This window comes from Mustela nigripes, chromosome 6, assembly GCF_022355385.1.
Source record: "Mustela nigripes isolate SB6536 chromosome 6, MUSNIG.SB6536, whole genome shotgun sequence".
Taxonomy (NCBI): domain Eukaryota; kingdom Metazoa; phylum Chordata; class Mammalia; order Carnivora; family Mustelidae; genus Mustela; species Mustela nigripes.
Window position 1 is genome coordinate 72,579,147 of NC_081562.1, and position 24,576 is coordinate 72,603,722.

The 24,576-nt window shown below is 37.8% G+C and overlaps 1 protein-coding gene and 1 non-coding gene across 4 annotated transcripts in view; one reads left to right on the top strand and one right to left on the bottom strand.

Annotated features, from left to right (window-relative positions):
- The window catches only part of AMN1 (antagonist of mitotic exit network 1 homolog), a 63,228-nt gene that overhangs the window by 1,509 nt on the left and 37,143 nt on the right, over window positions 1–24,576 (bottom strand). For 2 of the 3 annotated variants that reach the window (XM_059404797.1, XM_059404796.1), the window contains exons 5-6: window positions 20,146–20,202; window positions 13,200–13,311 (exon numbers count right to left, since the gene is read on the bottom strand). In XM_059404797.1, the coding sequence (XP_059260780.1) occupies window positions 13,200–13,311; window positions 20,146–20,202 (169 nt within the window). The remainder of the gene's footprint in view (window positions 1–13,199; window positions 13,312–20,145; window positions 20,203–24,576) is intronic. The other variant, XM_059404799.1, reaches the window with a different exon arrangement.
- TRNAK-CUU (transfer RNA lysine (anticodon CUU)) lies at window positions 13,412–13,484 on the top strand. Its single transcript has one exon. It is a non-coding gene; the product is annotated as a tRNA-Lys (tRNA).

A 24,576-nucleotide genomic window follows, 5' to 3' on the forward strand; every position in this document is an offset into this window, starting at 1 on the left:
GCCACCCAGGCACTCTCTAAATTTTATTTTAAACAAACCAAAAAGAAGCCCAAATATCAGGACCCTAGAATCATGACCTGAGCTGAGGGCAGATGCTTAAATGACTGAGCCACCCAGGCACTCTCTAAATTTTATTTTAAACAAACCAAAAAGAAGCCCAAATACCAAGACTTGATGCAAAAAAGAGAACCAGAGTATATGAAAATGAAAAGGAATTAAACTTAAAAAAGCAAAAGTTTACATCAGCAGCTAATTTTTAAAAAATAGCAGCTCATAAGAGAAAAAGTGCAGTTTTATTGCCATAAAAATATTTATTGTAAAGGAAATCCATTATATAGGAAATCTAGATTAAAGACAGGTAAAAGCATGGACAAAGTTATATCATGAAAGTAAAAGCATGGACAAAGTTATATCATGAAAACAGTAACTATAACAAAGCTGGAGTGGCTTTACTAATACGGAGAGTACTTCCCAACTCATTCTGTGAGACCAGTATTACCCTGATGCTAAAGCCAAATTAAGACATCACACATATACAAAACTAGACCAACATCTCTAATGAATATATACTCAAAAATCCTCAACAATACACTAGCAAATCAAATCTAGCAATATATTAAAAAAACTTGTGTGCCATGATCAACTGGGATTTATCCCAGGAATGAAAGTTTGGTTTAACATCTGAAAAATCAGTCAATGTAATACACTTTATTAGTTTCCTATTGCTACTGTAATAAATTACTACAATCTGTGACTTAAAGCAACACAAATTCATTATTGTATAGTTTGGAGGTCAGAATTCCAAATTAGACCTCATTGGGCTAATCCGGATCAGCACTTCTTTTTGTAGGCTCAAGGGAGAGAATTCACCTCCTTGACTTTTCTAGCTTCTAGGGGCCACCACATTCCTTGCATGCCTCCATATTCAAAATGAGTAACAGTGGACAGAGTCCTTCTCATGCTGCCAACTCGATGATTCTCCTTCCCCCTGCCTCCTTCCCTTATAAAGACCCTTATGATTACCCTGGGCCCACCTGGATAATCAGGATAATCTCCCTATTTTAAAGTCCACTGATCAGCAACTTTAGTTCCATTTGCAGCCTTGTGGAATGAGGGCATTCCACATTTAATTAATGGACATTAAAATGTGGACATCTTTGGTTAGGGGTGCTATTCTGCCTATGACATATATCAGTAGAATAAAGGATAAAAAATACATGATCATCTCAATCGACACAGAAAAAGCATTTGACAATACTCGTGTACAAACATTCAACAAACTAGGAATAGAAGGGAACTTCTTCAACCTTATATGAAAGAACTAAATTTCGTATTTAATGATGAAAGACTAATGTTTTCCTCCTAAGATGAGAAACAGGCAAGGATGTCTGCTCTTTCTTCTTCTTCTTCTCCTCCTCCTCCTCTTCCTCCTCCTTCTTCTTCTTCTTCAATATTATTTATTTATTAGAGAACATGCATACACACACACACAAGCAGGGTGGGTAGGGGCAGAGGGAGATGGAGAAGCAGATTTCCCATTGAGCAGGGAGCCAGACCCCAGGACCCTGGGATCATGACCTGAGCTGAAGGCAGCTACTTAACTGGCTGAGCCACCCAGGTGTCCCTATTCTTCCCCACCTTCTATTCAGCATTGTGTTGAAGGTTTCAGCTAAGGAAATTTAGGAATGAAAAAAAATAAAAGGTATTCATGTCGGAAGGAAAGAAGTAAACCTATTTTTATTTGTACATTATGTAATTCATATAGAATGTCCTTTATGATTACAGAACGTCTTAAGGGATCCACTAAAAAATTAAAACTAATAAATGAGTTCAGCAAGGTTGCACAGTACAGGATCAATACACAAAAATCAAATATATTTGTATACACTAGCAATGAACAATCCAAAAGTTAAATTAAGAAAAGAATTTCATTCATATTACCATAAAAAATAATAAAATACTTAGCGATAAATTTAACAAAAGTGAAAAACTTAGTCTGAAAACTACAAAACAATGTGGAAAGAAATCCAAGATCTAAATAAGTGGAAAGACATCTGTCTGTGTTCATAAATTAGAATATAGTACTAACATGACAATACTCTAAATTGATTGCAGATTCAATGCAATCTCTCCCAGAGTCCCAGTTGTTTCTCTCTCTTTTTTTTTTTTAGAAATTGACAAGATGATCCTAATATGTATATGGGAATTCAAGAGACCCAGAGCAACAAATACAATTTTAAAAAGAAAGATTAAATTGGAAACTTATACTTCCCAATTTCATTTTGGTTAGTGGTTGGTGTTTTTAAATTATTTTGGCATTTTTACTGATTATGAACATGCTATCAAACATATATAAATATCTGTTTTCTGACCGCATTTGTGTCATCCTTCTATAGAAATTTATTATTATACATAAATAGGATGACATTTTTCCCTCCAGTAAACCATACAGTATATTGTTAGGTAATTTTGAAATTTTGATGCTAGATGGCAGTATTACATTACTCAAAGTCTGCTCAGCCACCTTTTTCTGGAGAAAACAGAGTATTTAGGATTATGCTTTGAATAGTAGGAATAACCAATGCCTGTGAGTTTATTATGCTATAAAGAGAAACTGTGGGTTCTCCAAGTATTTAGTGATCCCTTGCCAGAACACTGTAGAAACTGTAGGGAAGAAAAAATAATTTTCCTTCTATCCTTCTGAGTTCTCGGCTGAGACTGCCCTATAATAAAAGAGAGATTAACCAGAGAAAAACAGTTTATCAATATGTATACTTCATGCATGCATGAGAGATACGCCGGGGAAAATGAGTAAACTCCCTGAGATGGCCGTAGCCACCACCTTAAATACCAACTTCAGCTAAAGACAAAAGAAAGATGTTGGGGGGAGGGGTTGGGAAGGGATCAAATTGTGGGAGGTTTTTAGAAAAAGCACAGTAAAAAGTAAAGGTATGGTTTTTTATACAGATTTATGTCGGTGTCTCTGTTGTTAAGATTCTCTTGTGATTTAAAGTTGCCCTTTTTTTCCTAGCATAGAGAGAGAGATAGTTAAAGATGGGGATTTTTCTTTAAAAATGCAAATTTCTCTTATAAAAGTGTAGCTTTGTAAGGACCTATTTTATATTTTTATTTTCGCCAGAGGCTTCCATTGAGGTTAAACAATAACTTTGTTGTTTAACCCTTAAACTGTCCCTGCTCCCCTTCCCTCAGGGGACTTAAAAACAAGTCCTGGAAACCAGCTTCAGGTGTGGAGGCCAAGAAAAACAAGGCTGTACCCACCAGAGTCTAGCCCTGACAAAAGTACAGCCATCTTGGCAAAGCAAAAGCCGGCACCTTGCACTGTAAGAGTGGGTTAGCATAAGAATGACCATCCTGAAGGCCGGGAAGCCATTTCACTGAGCGTCTCTAACCAGCCCACAGGGCGCACGTAATTTGAGATAAGAGAAAGTAGCTAAAACCTAAGAAAAAACTTAATCATATACCACCAGGGCGGTTAGGCGATGGCACCACAGGGACCAGATGTTAAAGAAAAACAAATAGATAACTTGCAGAGACCACAATCCTGCAAGACAGGAGTCTCCCTTGGTTTGCAAATGTCCTGGTGATTTACAACAAAAAGGGCTATCTCTTCAATGGCCCAATTTCCAGAGACAAGTGGCTCAGTACCTCAAGGCCTAAGGTCACCGTCCTCACCATAAAACTGAAGGAGAGTGAGGCAGAAGGAAATGTAAATAAAGTTAAATTTTTTCTAAACCTAAATCTCACTTAACCGCCAGGGTGACGCCAGGGTGGCAAAAGGTTAAACAAAGTTAAACTGTCAAAGTGGGGCGCAAGAGATGTATGTAGCTATGAAAAAGTACCTTAAAAATGCTATATAAACCCTTGACTTTGAGTGCTCGGGGTCCTTGTTGAAACCCGCTGCGCCGGGCAGATAATTGGACCCCAGCTAGCTGGAAATAAACCTCGCTGTGTGACTTGCATTATGGAGAGTGTTCTCTGTCTAATTGAGGGGTGGTCGACTCTGTACCCTAACAACTTCTGCTCCTTATTCAGAGCTTTCCTAGAGTCTGCTGTTTCTCAAAAATAATCAGCTCAAAAAAATCCTTACCCTGAAGAAGCATATTGGGGTGGCATATTCTACCACCCTTCTGAACACAGACTCTCAAGATTGAAAAAGACTCAAAAAGTCATCTGTACAAATCACAATTCTGTTTCTTGGTGTCACTTTTCTATTTCCCTCTTTTTTTTTTTTTAAGATTTGATTCCTTTATTTTGACAGAAAGAGATCACAAGTAGGCAGAGAGGCAGGCGGGGGTGTGGGAAGCAGGCTCCCTGCTGAGCAAAGTGCCCATTGAGATGCAGGGCTCCATCCCAGGATCCTGAGATCATGACCTAACCCGAAGGCAAAGCCTTAACCCACTGAGCCACCCACATGCCCTTTTCTAGTAATAGTTAAGCCACTTGACACCAAGGCACAGGAAATTGCTTCGCTGGGGAAAGAATCAGAGATTGTGGATCGGGTGACTTAAGTTTTTACTTCGAGTTCTAGTACCAAGTATTTCCACTTAAGGTCATTCTCTCTTCCCTTATCCTTAAAACAAGGGTGTTGTGTAGATGAAGTCTAAGGAAGATTTTACTGTCTCTCAATATCTATGATTAATATAGAGACCACTTTAAGGACTTTTAGAGCACCAAGAAAAAGAAGAAATTAACTAACTTTTTCAAATGATCAAGGAAAATGTAATTTAGATGTTTTTGTAGAATACACAGTAAAAAAACTAAGTCTGGCAGATTCTTACAAACAATGGTCAAAGTTCCAATGCTTCATTACAGTGTCTAGAATAAAGAAGTTATGTGGCACAGAGTCAGTAATGAATGAATAAATCATGATGAGGAAACAAATGATATAGGAGTTAGAAAAAGTAAAATACAAAATAATAAGAAGAGTTGTCCTTTAGGCAAGGAATAGACTTTAATTAAAGGAAACTCTGAAGCAAACTACTTGGGTCTTAAAATACATTTGTTTCGGGCTCTAAGTGGAAAATCTTGACATATTTATGATCGAGGGGTCTAGTAAAGAACCTCCTTGTATAGTAATCAGGCTGAAACAAATCCTCACATATAACTAAAATTTGGATCCATTCAATCAAAAGGGGCAGATTTCTTGTTGGCTTTTCCTGCCTTTCAGTGTAAAATGTAAATTAAATCTAGTGCTGTCTAACTGCTTTATTGTCCTTCTAAAGTCTAAACCTCTGTGCCCATAAATACTGTGAAACTTGTATAGATAATTATGAGAAACTGAAATGCATGTCTGTTGTAGGAGATTAGTAAAGGTGTGTGAACTGAACTTAGTGATAATCATTGCAGGCATAACTGAATTTAAAAGAATTTAACAAGTTGTAAAATTATTTTCCTGCTTCTATAACATCTAGAAAAAGTATATTATATCAAAGAACAAAATTCAGCCAAGTAAATTATAGGCTTTATGAATTGATTCATGAATCAGGCAGCACTCCATCTAGCAAGCAGAGGGAAGCTCTAAGGAGTTGTACAGAATGGAAGATTTTCATAGGAAGGAGAGTAGGGAAAGAAGTTATTAGAAAAAAAAAATAGTAGGGATTGGTTCAGTTAAGGTTACCTTCTCATAGAGGGAAAGGCAAAGGGTTCTATCAGGTGGATTACCTTACCTTTCTTTGGGGGGGATGAGGAGGGCTCATGCAACAGATGACCTCATTGGTGTTTACCAGGAAATTTTACATTAATTGTCTTAAAATTTCACTCCTTGGAGAAACTGAAACTTCAGTTAAGTCTAAGTTTGCTGCACTGCGGCAGGTGACTCTATCTTGGACCTGCAGTTTTCTTTCTAAGAAATTAGACTTTACAATATCTTAAATAGCAGTTTAGTTTTTATTTTCTTTTCTGCAGGAATAAAATCAAGTGTTTCAAATAGTTTTAAGACATGATTTATAATGTGGAGTTCTGTTTATAGTCCAACTTTAAGGTCATGAAATTAAAAAAATACTTAGGATTATAATAGAGAAGATAAACCTATTAATTTAGGGACCTTGAGGGGAAACTATGGTAAGACTGTCAATTTGGGGGTCAGATTGCTTTGAGGATGATTAAAATTGAACATACCTATGTACCAAAATTTTTATATTATTATAATTGAACATACTTAATGTACACATATTTTTGTATTATATTATAACTGAACATACTTATGTACATATATTTTTATGGAAAGTAAATCATATTGTCTTATATAGTCATATATAAGCAACCACATAAATATATAAGCAGGAGGAAAAATGTTACATAAGTTATCAAAAGAAGAAAAAACTTTCATTTACTGGGCCAACCTGCTAAATGAAACCATTTATTTCTTTGGAGAAGAAATAAATAAAAATTAAATATAAGGTGAATATATAACCCCATTTTATTTTCATTTAATGATGGTAGCAAAAGCATACAATGGTAGTTGTATACTTCTTCCAGGAAAGGAGGAAGAGTAGAAATGATCTGGGTAGTTGAAAAACTTCAGCTTCTTCTCTTTATGAACCTTTATTAATAAAGTAATCATATATGAACTCTTTTGGATTGTTATCAGATCTCCCAATTTTATGACTCAAATTATACACAAGGGCAAGTTGAGGTCCATAAAATGTTCTGTGCTAAAAAATTTGGGGGAAATGCTTAGAAAAGTTTCTTAGCTATAATATTTCTCAGACCCTTTGATAAATTAACATTCATTATAGCAGTATGCTGCATTTCTCTAACTTTTTGGTTACACAAACCTTTTTAGTCCTGGGGTGTCTGGGTGGCTCAGTTGGTTAAGCCTCAGGCTCTTGGTTTCACCTCAGGTCTTGATCTCAGGGTCAGAAAATTGAGCCCTGTATTGAGCTCCAAGCTCAGTGTGGAATCAGCTTGAGATTCTTTCCATCTCCCTCTCCCTTGGCCCACCCCCAGCTCTTGAATACTCTCTCTCTCTAAAATAAACAAATAAATAAAATCTTTCTTTTTTTTTTTTTTAAAAAAAAAGCCACTTTTAGTTCTATGCTATTGTTGGAGAAGAAAAATTTCCCTCTATCCTTTAAGATTCTTCTGGCTACTCATTGAATTAAACAGGAGATAGACTAACAGGAAAATATCAAATTTAATTTGCATGTATGGAGGTCTTATAGATATGGGACCTAAGAAGTAACTGAGACAGACAGCTTTTATACTTTTTAGACAGAGAAATAAAATTTTGATGACCTGACAGGACAAAGAAAGCTTATGTTTAAGAGCTTTAATTAATAAGGAATTCTAAACAGAACTGAGGCTGTGGTAGTAAATTAGTAAAAGTACTAAGGCTTGTTTATATAAACTTCTTAGGCCCTGAATTCCCCATCTCTGATGATAAGGATGTCTTTCTAGCTCCTGGTACAGGGAGGGTACCAGTCACATGGGAGATTTGTTTCCTACTTTTGGGAGACCAAAGAAGGTCAGAGTGTACTTGCATTGGCTGTTTCTTAATTAACATTAATTCAAAATAATAAAAATACTCCATGGCATATTTTGGGCGTGGCCTGCCCTAAACTCCAACACAATACCTCTGATATTTTCTAGAACATCATATGATGTCACTATAGTTAAGGGATTTCAGGCAGAGGAAGGAAAAAGATACGACCACAAGGTGGCAGTAGGACACAAGAAGCTTTATTTGGGCAGCACTTTGACAGATTTGCTTTCAAAAGTCCCTCACAACATGGTATCTTCCAAAGACAACAATGTGTGTTTGGGCTGGGGGTGGGGAGTGGGGTTGGGGAGGGACACTACTAAGAAGGAAAGGAGGGTAAAGGAATTCCCAGAGGATTAGAGAGGAAGTTTGTGTGCCATGATGTTGCTGCTTAGCATCAAGATAAAGGAGTCTCTAGGTCAGAGAGCTCCAAAGGGCAAGAGTGGCTTGAGTGCAGTTTTTCAGGGTATGCAAAACAGGCAGCTGTAGATAGCTAAAACTCTGCTTCTTTAGGCTGTATTGAAAATCACTGACTGGGGCACATGGGTTGCTCAGTGGGTTAAAGCCTCTGCCTTCGGCTCCGGTCATGATCCCAGCATCCTAGGATTGAGCCCCATCGGGCTCTCTGCTCAGCAGGGAGCCTGCTTCCCCTCCCTCTCTCTGCCTGCCTCTCTGCCTACTTGTGAGTTGTCTCTCTGTCAAACAAATAAATAAAATCTTAAAAAAAAAAAAAAAGAAAATCACTGACTGAATTAAGATTTAGATGTTGGTGGACTTTTTGAACTAATAGTCCCAACATGCTATCAAGAAATAAACTACATAGGGGTGCCTGGGTGGCTCAGTTGGTTAGATGTCTGCCTTCAGTTCAGGTCATGATCCTGGGGTCCTGGGTTGGAGCCCCTTGTATCTCCCTCTATTGCCTCCCTTGCTTATGCTCTCTCCCTCTCTCTCAAATAAAATCTTAAAAAAGGAAGGAAGAAAGAAAGAAAGAAAAAAGAAACAAACTACATACAAGCCATCTTTGATTCATTTACATAGCAGTAACAGTTGTTAATTGCTGGCCTAGATAATCTTCTAGATCAAAACTACTGTTATTCTTTCCAAGTATTTTGAACTCCTGTCATCTTAAGGTGTACTTTCACTTCTAGTAAAGCCACATGATAATATAAGAATTGATCCAAAAGGGATAGTGTGTTCCTGCTCTAACTGCTAAAGTTAACTGGTAATTGTTCTTTACTATAAAGCAATGGTTCTCAAAGTGTGGTCTATAGATCCTACAGTCTGAAACCCTTTTAGGGTTGTGAGCTAGGATAGTCACTTTATTCATGGAACATCATTTTTACTTGAAAGGACAGCTGACAACCAAAGGTTGTTCAGACTTGGGTACTTATCAGACTATTTCTTTTTTTTTTTTTTTTTTTACTAAATTAATCAACATAGACTGTATTATTAGTTTCAGAGGTAGAATTTAGTGATTCATCAGTTTCATGTAACAACCACTGCACATTACATCAAGTGCCCTCCTTACTGTCCGTCACCCGGTTACCCTGTCTCCCCACGCACTTCCTAGCCAGCACAGATTATTCCTGAAAAAGAGCAATATGAGCCTGTTACTTCAAATAATTCTTTTAAAGATTTTATTTATTTATTTGACAGAGAGATAGAGAGCACAAGTAGGCAGAGTGGCAGGCAGAGGGAGAGGGAGAAGCAGCCTCTTCACTGAGCAGGGCGCCCAATGTGGGGCTCAATCCCAGGACCGTTGGATCATAACCCAAGAAGAAGGCAGCTGCTTAACTGAGACACCCAAGGCACCTCAGGCTATCACTTCAAAGAAAACAAATGTTTTCTTTGTTTGTTGCCAATGATAAAATTTTAGCTTTCAAATGGATTTTGGAAAATTTATAGCTGCCATTATGAACTTGACAACTATCCAATGGTCGTATTAACAAATGTGATTTTTTTTTCTATAATGAAATGTGTCAACATTGGAAGATCCATATTACTAAGAGAACCAATATTTTCCAAACTACCAATGCATGACATTGCAAAATCACGTATGGGTAAAAGACCTGATCAAAATACAAGACAAAGCAGTGGACTGTAATGTCAGTGTCTAAAAATTTTATTGATATATTTTCACCTTCCACACTGCAACTAACCTTTAAGAAATGACCACTTACTGAGTTTGGACGATAATATCAAAGAAGAGTGTCCACTGGGTAACCAGAAAGATAATGAAGGTAAAATTAGCAAAGGTTGATTTTATACTATGTTGCCACCCAAGTTGTCCTGAGACAAATATAACAGAACATTAAAATAGGACTATTTCAGCTAAGGTTCCAGGACTAGAGGTACCAGCTACTCTCTTATTCCAGTGAGATTCAAGACCACCTGTATATGACTTGCAAATGCTTGGCTGAAATATGATTTTGGAATCCATGGCACTTCATCCATTCAAAGATACAAAAGTGTTACAGTGAGAAGGGACAGAGAGTTGGAAGTTGAAGAAAGGATTTCTTTGAAGAGAGTTCTGGGAAAAGGATTGGAGGTGCTTGCTTTTCCATTCAAGCCTAGTGAAAGGAAACTCTAAGGAGATTGGTTGGAGAGTCTGATATGTCTCTTGGAGCTTGGGGGACACAGGATGCTAATATCAGACCCACATCTGAGAAAACTAAAGGGCAAAAGGCTATGGCAAGAGTCTCTGAAGCTAAAGAGAAGACTGAGGTTGGGACATATGTGCACTGTCATTGCCTAAAGTATGTGTTTCTTGTGGTCATATGAGGGCTGCCAAGGGGTTGCCTTACATTTTGCTCAAGAAAGCAACCCAGCTAAGTTAGGAAACTTGAGAAGAAAGAGACTGAAGGTATATTGTTGCATGCCTGGGGACAGAAGAAGAAAATAATAGCTACTAACTAGAAGAGACACACGGGCTTGAATCAAGAGAACTGCAAATAGGAGGTATATGCAATGATGAGGGACTGGTAGGAAGTAGACCCTGAAGAACCCCAAAAGTGCCCCACTGCTGAGAGAGGACAGATCAGCTCACCCATAAGGCCTGGAGTGCTGACACCTGATAACAGTAGGATTGGTCAAGACTTTCCCTTCCAGTACCTCTGTTCCTACTTATCCCAGTCCCAACCTGTACTAACATTTGTGGGATCAGAAACCATATGGGAAAGATGGGGAAGGAAGAAGAGAAGTGAGGAATGGTAAAATACAGAAACCAACAACGTCCCCTTACCCACTGCAGCCAAATCTGAGCTGACTGGAGGGAGCAAAAGCTCTAACTTGAGCTAGTTTGGAGTACTGCATGGACCTAAGACATTTTAATTATTAAAATGAGAGGTTTCAGTGACATGGAATGGCAAGACATTTTAATTACCTGAGAAAGATAAGTCAGTGGCACTTGAGATTTTATCTGGCAGTAGGGAAAAATTAACCTCTTTAGAGCAGATTTGTAATAACGTAGTGTGAAGAAAATAGAATCACTTTACAAGTACCCCTTGCCTGTTCAATATATTGATCAAATGCACACATAGCTCAGTGATTTACACAAGATTTACACATCTTGATTGGTATTCTGGAAAGATTATCAAAGATTGCTCTTATTACATTCTATATACTGTGGTCTCCTATAACTTAAAATAAGAGCCTACTGGTTAGAATACAATTTTCTGCCTTGTTTGATGACCAGGGAACCTCTGTCGGCCTTTCACAAATCCCAGGATAATGTATGCAAGTACCAATCCCCTGCACTCGGTCCCATGACTCTTTCTTGTTCTAAGTGATTTTCTTTAAATTATTATTACTAATTTAAATAGATAAACCCATCCAATGATAGAAAATTCAAAAGATACAAAGGGTATATAGTACAGGGTTTTTCCTACTCTTGTCCCTGAAACAAAAACTTTCCTTGGAGGTAAGCACTGTTAACAGTTTCTAATGTCCTTTATGGCTTTAGTTTTTTGAGAAATGTCTTGGCTCAAAAGATTTAGTCTTCATAATAGATGTCACTGATACCAACGTACTTGGTTTACACTGACAGTCCAAACATAAGAAAGAACAGAGGTTGTTAAAAGGACTTTTAGGATCATAACCCAGCCTAGAGGAGTAACTGTTTAGACTGTAATCAGAGAAATGAGCTGGAAGGACTGGGCATCAGTGCTGACTTACAAGTGAGGTACAGGTTATACTGTGGTATGTGGCCACTGTAGGCATAATGCTGTGGTTTCAGGACACAGTTGTATATAGTATCATGGCTCTTTTTTCCCCACAATAATATAGTATTTTATTCATTATTTTATATAAATTATGACACAAAAATGATATTTTTACAATTTTAAAATTCATGTTCTTATAAAAGCCTATAAATTGGCTCTTATAAGTAATAAAATATTTTTAAAGGTAAAATCTTTTCTTTTACTATCTTTAGTGGTCCTTCTTTTTGTTCTTTCTTCCTTCCTTCCTTTCTCCCTCCTTGCCTCCCTCCCTCCCTCTCCTCTCTTTATTTCTCCTTCCTTCCTTTCTTTTTTAAGTAGGCTCCACATCCAGCATGGAGTCCAACACATGGCTTGAACTCACAACCCTGAGATCAAGACTTAAGCTGAGATTAAGAGTTGGATACTTAACGAACTGAGCCACCCAGATGTCTTTTTTTCTTAATTTTTTTTTTTTTTTTTTTTTTTTTTTTTCTGGGATGCCTGGGTGGCTCAGTTGGTTAAGTGGCTGCCTTCTGCTCAGGTCATGATCCTGGTGTCCTGGGATCGAGTCCCACATCGGCTCCTTGCTCGGCAGGGAGCCTGCTTCTCCTTCTGTCTCTGCCTGCGACTCTGTCTGCCTGTGCTCGAACTCTTTCTCTCTCTCTCTCTGACAAATAAATAAAAATATAAAAAAAAAAATTTTTCTGAGTATAGTTGATATGCAATATAATATTAGTTTCAGGTATACAATATAGTGATTCAACATCTATGTTATGTTATCCTCACCACAGATGTAGCTACCATCTGTCACCATACAACAATATCACTGGTTATATTCCCTATGCAGTACCTTTTATTTCTAGTATCATGGCTCTTACACAGAACAAATGGGCTGTGACTACTTTGTTCTCCTTCAGTGAAGTATCATATTAGCTTAAGAATCCAAATTGTTCTCAATATGTTATGCTATGCTCACCACAAATGCAGCTACCACCTGTTACCATACAACATCATTGGCTATATGCCCTATGCTGCACTTTTTATTTCCAGTATCATGTCTCTTATGCAGGTCGAATGGGCTGTGACTACTTTGTTCTCCTTCAGTGAAGTATGTATCACTTAGCCAAAGAGTCCAAATTGATCTGAGTATTAATGGCTATAGTTTGATGAGATTAGAGCCAACAGGTCATTTAGCATATTTGATAGATGTAATAGAATAAGTCTGATTTTTTTTTGTCTATGTAAAACATCATGTTTAATATCAAGACCATTACCATCATCATCATGACTAGTATTTATTGAGTTGTCACTATGGGCTAGCCACCATATAAGGTGCTGCCAGATAATTATCATGACTAAGCTTATGAGGTAGGTACTGCTAATATATCCATCTTCCAGATAAAACTGAAAAATGGAATGGGTTGAATAGTTTACTTGAGATCACACAGTTACTAAAAGATGAAGCCAGGATTTGAACCCACCCAGTCTATCATACTAACCTGTTATTAGGGGGCATCCGTGGAAGAGTAATATACGTATCTGAGGACAGCAAGTGAGGACAGCTTCTACAGCCTCATCAGTCAGATTCACACAGTGTCCCATATGAATCTCCTATTTAAAAATAAAGAAAGGATAGTCAAAAGAAAAAACAGATTTGTGATGACAGCATGAAAAAGCATGGGCAATACTTGATACAAAAAGAACTGGGGGTGCCTGGCTGGCTCAGTTGGAAGAGCATGAGACTCTTGATCTTGAGGTCATGGGTTTGAGCCCCATGTTGGGTGTAGAGATCACTCAAATAAATAAAACTTAAAAAACAACAAACTGGGGTTCCTGGGTGGGTCAGTCAGTTAAGCATCTGCCTTCAGCTCAGGGTCCTGGGATCAAGCCCCACATTGTTAGGCTCTCTGCTCAGTGGGGAGGTCTGCTTCTTCCCCTTCCTCTCCCTCTGTGCTCATGATCTTTCTCTCTTTCTCTCAAATATATAAATAAAAACATCTTTAAAAAACAAAAACGAGGGGCGCCTGGGTGGCTCAGTGGGTTAAAGCCTCTGCCTTCGGCTCAGGTCATGATCCCAGGATTCTGGGATCGAGCCCCACATCAGGCTCTCTGCTCGGCAGGGAGCCTGCTTCCTCCTCTCTCTCTCTGCCTGCCTCTCTGCCTGCTTGTGATCTCTATCTGTCAAATAAATAAAATCTTAAAAAAAAAAAAAACGAACAAAAAGAACCAAGTTGTCTATTTGCAAGAAACATTCTATAGAAAGGACTAATGAAAAGTATGCAATAATTTATAAAGTAGAGATGACTTAAAATTTAAGCCCCCAACCATTTTATAAAGCAATATGGCAAAATCTATTAAAACTAAAAATAAGTATATCCCAGAACCCAGCAGTTCTAATTGAAAATGTATACTATACACAGAGTAACTCCTGTATATGTACCCAAGGAAACAATTTATAAATGTGCTCATTTTAATATTATTTATAATAGTAAAAAAGTGGACAATGGTAAACAAATGGTAGTTTATTAATGGAACAGATGAAACAGTTAAAACGAAAAATATCTACTTGTATTAATAGACATAAATCTCAAATAGTACAGTCATATCTTTTAAAGCTAAATGTGTACTTACTATAGACCCAGCAATCCCATTCCTAGGTGTTTTTTTTTTTTTAAGATTTTATTTATTTACTTGACAGAGAGAAATACAGCAAGGAGGAAACATAAGCAGGGGGAGTGGAAGAGGGAGAAGCAGGCTTCCTGCTGAGCAGGGAGCCTGATGGAGGACTCAATCCCAGGACCCTAGGATCATGACCTGAAGGTAGACACTTAACGACTGAGCTACCCAGTAAACACCCATCCCTAGGTGTTTACCCAAGAAAAATAAAAATGTAAGTCTACACAAAGACTTGTATGCAATTTTTTTTTAAAGATTTTATTTATTTATTTATTTGACAGAGAAAGAGGTCACAAATCGGCAGAGAGGCAGGCAGAGAGAGAGGGGGAAGCAGGCTCCCTGCTGAGCAGAGAGCCCAATGCGGGGCTCAATCCCAGGATGTGGGATCATGACCTGAGCCGAAGGCAGAGACTTTAACCCACTGAGCCACCCAGGCACCCCTTGTATGCAAATTTTTGCAGTAGTATTCATAACAGTCCAAAATTAGAACCACCCAATTGTCCATCAAATGGGGAATGTCTGAACAAACTGTGTCATATCCACACTATGGAATATTACTCAGCAAAATGAACAAATAAATAAAAGGAATGAAATACTAACACATGCAACAACATGAATGAATCTCAAAAACAATGTGCTAAGTGAAAGAATTAAAAGAAAAAAGTAAAAACCAAAAAAACTGTGCATTGCATGACTCCATTTCTAGAATGGAATTCTAGAAACTTTAAAACTATAATGACAGGGAGGCCTATGTAGCTCTATTCGTTAAGCGGCTGCCTTCAGCTCAGGTTGTGATCCCAGGGTCGTGGGATTGAGTCCCATATGCGGTTCCTGACTCAGCAGAAAGCCTGCTTCTCCCTCCCACTCTGCGTGATGCTCCCCTGCTTGTACTCTCTCTCTCTCTCTGTCAAATGAATAAATAAAATCTTAAAAAAAAAAAAAAAAGCTATAATGACAAAGTAAATCACTAGTTGCCTGGGGATGGAGGCAAGGGATGGGAGAAAACATCATAGGGTGATGGAAATGTTTTATACCTAATTGTGGTGGTGGTTAAAAGCTGTGTAACAATTACCAAAATTCATCAAACTGTACACTTAAAATGGGTAAACTTTATTGCATGCAAATTATATCTTAATAAAGCTTGAAAAATTAAACATAATTTTGAATGAAAAGCAAACTGTAATAGAACATATATATTATAAAACTATTATGTGAAAGTTTAAGACATAAGACAACACTTCATCTTGTTTTATGAATCCCTCTCTCTATGTGTTTATCCATATATAGGTAAAGTATGCAAACATACAAGGGAAAATACACAGCTGTCTTTAGAACATGGTTACTTTGAAGGAGGAAAGGAAGAAAAAATGTGTGGGGAGCTTTACATGTAACATAATTTTTAATGAGGAACTGAAGTAAGTACAGAAAATGTTAAAATTTAAGCAGTTGGTCCACAGGTTTGTGTTATATTACTTTCTGTTCTTTTTCATGCTTCCCTCATTTGATGGTCTAATTTGGCATCCTTCTGCACTGTGGCAATGTAAAATGGTACAGCCACTGTGATAACAGTTCCTTAAAAAATTAAACATAGCATTACCATATAATCCAGCTATTTCACTTCTAGGTATATATCCAAAGAACCGAAATCAGGAACTGGAACAGACTTTTGTATACCTATGCTCATAGAAGGAGTATTCATGATAGTAAAAAGGTAGAAACAAATATTGGAAGATGAATGGATAAACAAAATGTTTATGTATATACATACAGACACATAAGCATGTACATATAAACAAACTTATATAAATATATATACATATGTGCATATATATATGAATACAACATATTATACACAATGAAATATTATACAGCTATAAAAGGAATGGAATTTTTAAAAAAGATTTTATTTACTTATTTGAGAGAGAAAGAGAGAACTCAAGCCAGGGAGAGGGGTAGGAGGAGAGGCAGACTCCACATTGAACAGGGAGCCTGACACAGTACTCTATCCCAGGACCCTGAGACCATGACCTGAGCTAAACGCAGACACTTAACCAACTGAGCCACCCAGGCACCCCAGGAATGAAATTCTGACACATGCAGCAACACAGATAAATGTTGAAAACATTATGCTAAGTGACATTAAGTCAGAAAAAGACAAATATTGTATGGTCCATTTATATGAGTTATCTAGAATAAGCAAATTCATAGAGACAGAAAGTAGAACAGAAAAAAAAGGAAAGAAAGTAGAACACAAATAGCTAAAGGCTGAGGGGAAGGGAAAATGCAGATATATTCTTTCATGGGTAATGAGTTTCAGCGTAGGATGAGGAAAAGTTCTGGAGAGGATTATGGCTATGGCTGCACAACAATGTGAATGTACTTAATTCCACTACTTGTACACAAAATTGGTTAAAGTGGTAAGTTCTGTGTTATGTATATGGGACCATAATAAAATACATTTTAAGAATTCTGGAAGTAAGATTTATCTAATAGTTGACATATATATTTTATGGTATTAATATTTTTCCTCCTGAGAAGTTGATATGAAGTTGGTTATACATAGTATAATCAATCTATCTCACAAATAAAGGAAACCTGAGTATATTGAAAACTCATAAAAACTGAGGAAAAAACCATCTTGTTATAAATTGGCAAACATGTCCTATGATATAAATTGACAAAGGCTACAGACAAAGAAATACAATTTGAGAATAGATGGAAAGAATAGTGTTGAACATTTAAAATATATTAAGGAATAAAAAAAGATGCAATGCCTCAAACTGGGTCTTGGCAAAATTGTGAATTCACAGCATAACCTTCACGGGAACCAATTTTACAATATGAATTTAGGACCATTAAAGTAGCCATACCTATTTATCCACTTGTTCTGTTTTTTGGAGTTTATTACAGCAATGGAAGAAAAAAAAAATAAACCCCAACATATGATTATTTCTAATGGCTAAAAACTGAAAATAATCTGAATTACCAACAACCACAAAAAGGAAAGAATGATACATCCTATGAACAGATTTTGTTCTCTCATGTACCAATGCCTAGAATATAGCAGGTACTTAATAAATCTTTGTTGAACAAATGAAATTCTATAGGCAAATAAGGTTCTAACCATGAAGATTATAGAAATTTATAAAATGACTATCATATAAAGTTAATGTGATAACATTTACTGAAGGACTACCATGTGCCTGGAACTGCAATAAAACATGGGGATAAAATGATGAACAAAATGGTCTATGTCCACTGGGAACTCAGATCAACAGAAATTTCAGAAATAATCATACCATTCAATAAATGTTATAACATGTTCATGTGTTTATCAATCTTTAGGAGAAGTCCTTAGACTTTTTTTTATTATTATTAAGTAAACTTTGCCCCCAACATGGGGCTCAAACTCATAACCCCAACATGGGGCTCAAACTCATAACTCATAACAAGATCAAGAGTTGCATGTTCTACTGACTGAGCCAGCTGGGTGTCCTGAGGTACTTAGACTTTTAATTGAATTTATTTTCAAGCTATAAGCAATTAAGCAACACTGGTAATATAATTTTCAGGAACAGAACATATGAAAAGCAAGAGATTAAAACAGAGCATGTGATAAAAACAAAGGACTACACATTGTCCAGAAAAGTCAGTAAAAAAGATGAAAAATTTTGTATTTCAATTTGAGTCAGAAATTGTGGTCACAAAAATACTAGATGCTATGAGACAAAGGTTAAAATATATTTACTCTGTTTAAGGAAGAAATTAAGTCAATAAAGTTTAGAGAGATTTCCATTGAAATGTTTTGGCACTAACAGAAATAAGATTTGGAAAATTGAAAAAATAAAAATACAATGATATGGCACTATAATCACCAGCACTTACTGGTAACTGAATCTTTTTCTAAGTCTGCTTAGGTTGGTGCTCCTAATTTTAAAATGCTGAAGTAAATATGTTGGTGTGTTTCCTATCACTGCATGACAACTAATTTCCTGGTGGTTTTATTAGGGAAAGATAAACTATGTTAACTGTTTGGGAACTTTATTAAAAATGATGATTATAAGATAATGTTACTATAAGAATTAAATAACCTAATGAATATAAAGCAATAGTAAGTTTGGAGGCTGGAATATAGTTAGTGCCTAACCAATGTTAGTATTTCAAACAGTAAACATTATGGCAGAGTTTATTGCCCCTATAGTAAGGATGCAAATTGGTATGTGGAACTCAGTATAAGAAAATATGGTAATGTCTTAATCAAAATACTTGTAAAATATATATGCTATATAGACATACATAAATAAATGCAGGATGTAGATATAAAAGGATAAAAAATTGTCTCTGGGCAATAACTCAAGGAGAAATATTTTAGCAAAAACACAGCACTGCTATTCTTTTATGATAGTTATTGTTAACATTTATAATTCATTTATAGCCTGTTTACTTCCCAAAAGAATTCGAAGTGGCTTTTTTTAAAAGATTTTATTTATTTGAGAGAGAGGGAGAACAGGAGCAGGAGGGAGGGGCAGAGGGAGAGGGAGAAGCAGACTCCCCACTGAGCAGGGAGCCCACATGGGGCTGGATCCCAGGATCCTGAGATCATGACCTGAACTGAAGGCAGATGCTTAACTGCTTAACCGACTAAGCACCCAGGCACCCCTGATGTGGGTTATCATTAAAAAGCATATCTATATTGAATAAGACTAAAAACCTCACTACAACTGGGAAAGGAAGAAACCAAAATCCTGGGGTAAAAGGCTTCTTAATATATTTAGAAGCAGATCTTAGGTGCCACATCAGTCACCAAATGAAAGGCCTGAACACTAATTTAGGATCTTCTTAAAGAGCTATACAATGTGGCTGTTGGGGAGGAAAACATTTTTCCTCTTAAATTCTCTTGGGTACTATCTTTGGGAGCCCATGAATTAAAATGACAAAAGCAAGAGAATAGGCAAGTTTGGTCACACATGAGCTCACAAAGAAAGCTCAAAGAAATGGCTACAATACAGGGTTTATAGGTCAGCTTAATAGGAAAAGGGAGGGGGAGAAAGGACACTTAGAGAAAAACAGAAGACTTTTAGGGAAAACAAAGTGGGCCTTTAGAGAGTAAATGGGAGGTGTGATAGTCTTTTGACAATTTTCTTTTATGTCATCTCTCATCTGATTCCTCCAATGATAGGAGAGATCTTCCCTGCGACGGGGTAGTCTTCCTTGAAGGGAGTTTGATGGTAGCTGAATCTTTTGGAATGCTCTGGTTTTAGGAAGATGGAGGGAGAGCATTTTAGACAAAGCTTGTTTTTTACATCTGTTGATTCTTAAACATCTTTAGCTCAAAATAATTTTTACGTGAGAGGTATATACTGGATCCCTCCACGTATATTAAGAAAATAGAATGGCAAACCACTAAATAGTCCTGGTAATGAAAATTCTAAAGAATATCACTTTACAGTAATGAATTTTCATAATCATTACTATAATAAGACTATCCTTCAATGTGTTAGAAGCTAAAACTTCTGGAAAATGGGAACTTTCACTGGACATGAAATGGTTTTTTATTTAGAGCATGCTTTACCTCCTAACTTTACCAGTTTCTCACCACTCTGGAAATAAAAAGTTAGAGGCAAAAACGAAACCAAACCAAACCCAAAAAACGTCATGGAAATACCTATTGATAATAAGGCACTGGTTTCTCTCTTCATTCAAAAAGCAATTTCTGAGGATAAAATAAAAATTTGTTTTGCATCAAATTTATAGATATCTTAAAATTACCTCTAATTTCTTGGCACAAGATCCGTTAACAAGTGCAATCACACCATCATCAGATACCTAAGCAAAGAATACGAGCAACATGCTACATAAATGAGAAAGATGAAAGTAAAATTTTCTAAATATTATTAATCATTTATATATAGTCTTGTTGCCTCCCATTGTAAGGACCTATTTAACCAGAGCAATTTCATCTGGGTTAAACAGTGATTTTGTTGTTATGCAGTAAAACTTAAACTGACCCTGTTCCCCCAGCCCCCCAGGGGAACTTACTTAAAAACAAGTCTGGGAAACCAGTAAAAATGGCCGACCAGTCCCTGATAACAGAGCCCAAATACAAGGGTGGGTCAGGTCAGGTGGATATAACAGAGCCTAAATGCAGGGATGAGTCGGGCCAGGTGGAGACATCCAATCAGTGGAGCACACATACTGTCTCCCTAGCTACCAAGGAGTGTGGGCCCCACATTTTGGGTGCCTTTTGGGCACCAATTCTTATCAAGGTGATAGGCTAGTTCAAATAGCTACTATGGGGTGACTTGTAATTCAATTGGCAACCCGTGTGTGACCTAGCACGACTGTGCAGCTTTCTCTGTGTGTTGCAATCTCACTGGCCACCTGTGTGTGGCCAGGCTCAACCACATGGCCTTTTCTCTATAAAAGTTAGCCTGTGAGGCTGGTCGGTTTGATTCTCGATGCTTAGTGCAAAATAAATCTTTGTTTGACCTTTACTTTATATCAGTCTCGCTCCTTTGATCAAGGACCCTAACATATGGGGGCTCGTCTGGGATCAAACAACAAGAACTGAGCCAGCATCAGAATTTCTGGGAAAAGCCTCTGGAGGTAAGATCTCAAGATTTTATTCTGTGAGATCCAGTCTGTCTGTCTGGTTGAGGACTCCAGGGTATAGCCCACTGGGGAGAAGGTGGACACAGCATTGCTTCCCAGGGCTGGAGTGGATGTGGGGATGCCCCATCCCTCTTCTGGTAGATCACCGGCGGCTCAAGTCCCCCTAGGCGGTCAGAGGACTAAGAAAATCCCCACCAGCAGGTGTTTGCAGGAGACCAAGAAAATCCCCACTGGCTGCTGGGCCTGAAGTTGTATCTGTCTTGTCTTTTTGTTGTCTGTTGTGTTGCTTGTTATGTTAGTAGGGGACCAAGAAAATCCCCACCAGCGAGTGTTTGTAGGGGACTGAGAAAATCCCCACCAGTGGCAAGTTCTGGGTAAGGGCCGCTGGGTCTGTGGTTGTCTTTGTCTTGTCTTTTTTTGTCTGTTGTGTTGTTTGTTGTGTTTGAAGAAATGGGGCAAGCAAAGAGTAATGGGACTCTGACTTTCATCTCTCCATTCCTCCTAATAGATGTGGGTCTTCTCCCTTTCTCATTTCTTGTGTTAATGGCTATAACTGGAGCCAACTGTGGTTAGTCTAACTCGAGACAGAGACTGTAAGAAATATTCCCAAGCAGCTGCTGAAACTCCCTTTGTTTTGGGGAAATTCCTTGCCTTCTCTGGCCCGACATGGACTGCCTAGCCCCTCCCTCCTTGCTGGCGGGAAGGTATGGCATCTGCTCATCTGTTGGAGCTGATGAGCTCTAAAACTGGGAACCTTTCTCAGCCTTCTGGTGGCACTTTGTTCTTCTGTCTCCCATTCTGTTTCTGCACCAACTTGGGTGCGGCCTGCATAACTGGCCCCTAGACCATCCTCGGTGCTTCCTGCACCATGGCTCCTTTTCTCTTCACTGTAAGGAAACAAGGAGAGCACCCCCTGGACCTAACACCCCCTCACTCCAGATCTTCCCACCCGTGTCTTCCATTCGAAGTGGAGTGGGCCCAGGTGGAACGTAAATCAGTATTTGAACAAAGTTAAGTTTGTTGTTTTAATTAGGATGAACATGTCTTTTGAGTTAACAGCAGTAAATGTGAAACTTCAATCAGAGTTTACTGAGGGTCAAATAAGCTCATATTAATTGTTGAAATCTGTTAGCGAAGAGATGACTAAAACTGATGGTCAATTGTCTGTCTCAAAGTTTTAATGGGTAATTGTTAAAGTAGCTTTCAAAGTCTTTGGTAACCTGAAACTTTAAAGTTTTGCTTGGATGACAAATGGAATTAAATTTGTTGGACATCTAGGTCTTAACCAAATGGGATAAAATGCTAGATCACTGGTTGCTAGAACTAGGTTTGTGCTTTTGAAATCTGTTGGTAAACATGTTTTGTGCTTAACTGATCCATAAATTTTCCTTCTAAGAATTGTTGTAACAGTTCACAATTGGTTAATATTTAGTCTTCATTAGAGATTGAGATGTTTCTAAGAAAATGTAAATGCTTTTCTCTTTGCCTGCCCAGGATTGTAAATGAGATCTCTTTTACTCATAAGGCTTTTCCTTGATATGCTAAGTTACTCAGGAAGTACTACTAAACCAATGATAAACCTTGGGTTACATTTGGGTAAATGCTGTAACTACTCTAGAGGTTCTATACATTTCCTACAGTTTTAATGTTTTGGTAAGGATCATCACTTGATATTTAACCATATCTATTCTGAGTTCTTGTCATTTGTAATTGTTTTAATTCTCTTGTAAAATGAATTCTACCTTAAAGGAATTCATATGGGAGACTTTCAGGACAAATACAGGTCTTTGATATGTTGAAATCCTGTAACTGAAATGGGTAAGAATTTCCAGAAGTAAGAGATGCATTCAGACTAAACCAGAATTAATAACATGGGACTAAATGAACTGAAAGATTATAATGTTGTGTCTCTTAATGTTTTGTCTTATTTTAAACAATTACTGGTTCTGTAATGTTTGCTCTTCCAGACTAGGGAAACTTTTTCTTAAGTTATCTGTAACTTACAGAGATGTAAAAGTATTCATTCATAAACAAATCAAGGCATTCAACTTTTCTCTCTATCTGAACTATCTAAAACTCAAAAGGTCTCAGCAAGTATTCTTTCTTCCTTGGCAATCAGTCATTTGCATAAGTTCAATAAGAATCTGTTCTCCTTATAACAGGACACCATTAGGAACACTGGTTATTTTACCAAGGCTTTGACTGGAATGTCATATTTTAAAAAGATTCACATATGACCAGATAGCTTAAAGGAACTAAGGTCGACTTTATAAAACCTGGAGCCATAAAGCCCTTTGGAACTGTTGGCCTGATACCTTGCTTACAAAGTTCCCAGCAGCCTCACCAGTTGAGTAAAGAATGTCACTTCCTGGCAGGTACAGGAACCTCAGGATACTTTGGGGACCTCAGGAAGAGAAATTCACCCAAATCTGACAGGTACTGCAGGCATGCTTGATGGCAAGTATGTGGCTTGCCTTCTGGCCTGGAGAGGCTACTAAAAGTTCAACCTAGAGATTCCTTTGCTGGAACTTTGAAGTTCCAGCAAAGCAGATTCTAAAACATCTATATGATCACTCACTGTTCTTGCTGAGCTTATGTAAATAATTAGGCCAAGTTAAAACTGGACTTGTTTTTCAAATAAATTAGTCCTGATTTGGCTATCTTTGGAAATGAGGGTTATTTTAGAGAGAAAAATTATGTTTTAATAAAACAACTTTAGGGCTATTAAATTCTAGATTTGGCTGTCTTTAAATATTTGTTTACCTAAGCTAGACAACTCTGAAGGTAAACTTCAGAGAGGTTGCACAATAGCTTGTTTAGGCAATCTTGTCTTTGCCAGTCAGTCAGCCCCAGATATAAGGAGGAAACTTCAGAAAATTGAAAGATTTGAAGGGAAGAATCTGACTGAGAATAGCAGAAATAGCCGTTGAGGACTATGAGTCACGAAAGCTCTCTTACAGACTCTGCATGAAAAAGTTATCCGGTGTCAGCAATGAAAGCACAGCTTTGTCAGAGCCACGCCAGTTATTTTGGCTTTGATCTCCACAAGGGAGTGCATTCACTGTCTGAGTCCAGGAAACAGGTGATGACCCAATACCCCCACCCCACCACGCCCCGAGGGAGTTTCTTGGGACAATGGGCCACTGCTGGCTGTGGATACCATAGTTCATGGAAATTGCCCAACCTCTCTATGAAGTGACTCAGGGAGGACTCACTATGATAGAGTGGACAGCTGGGCCAGAAGGAGCATTTCGGGAGTTACAAACAGCCTTACCGAGTGCCCCAGCAGTGGTCATCCCAGATGTTACCAAACCCTTCCACTTGTATGTGGATGAAAAGGCAGGGGTGGCCAAAGGAGTTTTGACTCAGACTCTGGGGCCTTGGCAAAGGCCAGTAGCTTATCTTAGCAAGAAACTAGATCCAGTAGTGCCTGGGTTCCTCCCTTGCCTCCGTATAATTGCTGCCATGGCCCTCTTGGTCAAGGATGAAAGTAAATTGACTTCAGGTCAAAATCTCATCTTGACCCCACTCGTACTATGGATGGCCTTCTCTGGACTCCACCAGACTGGCAGATGACAAATGCCTGAG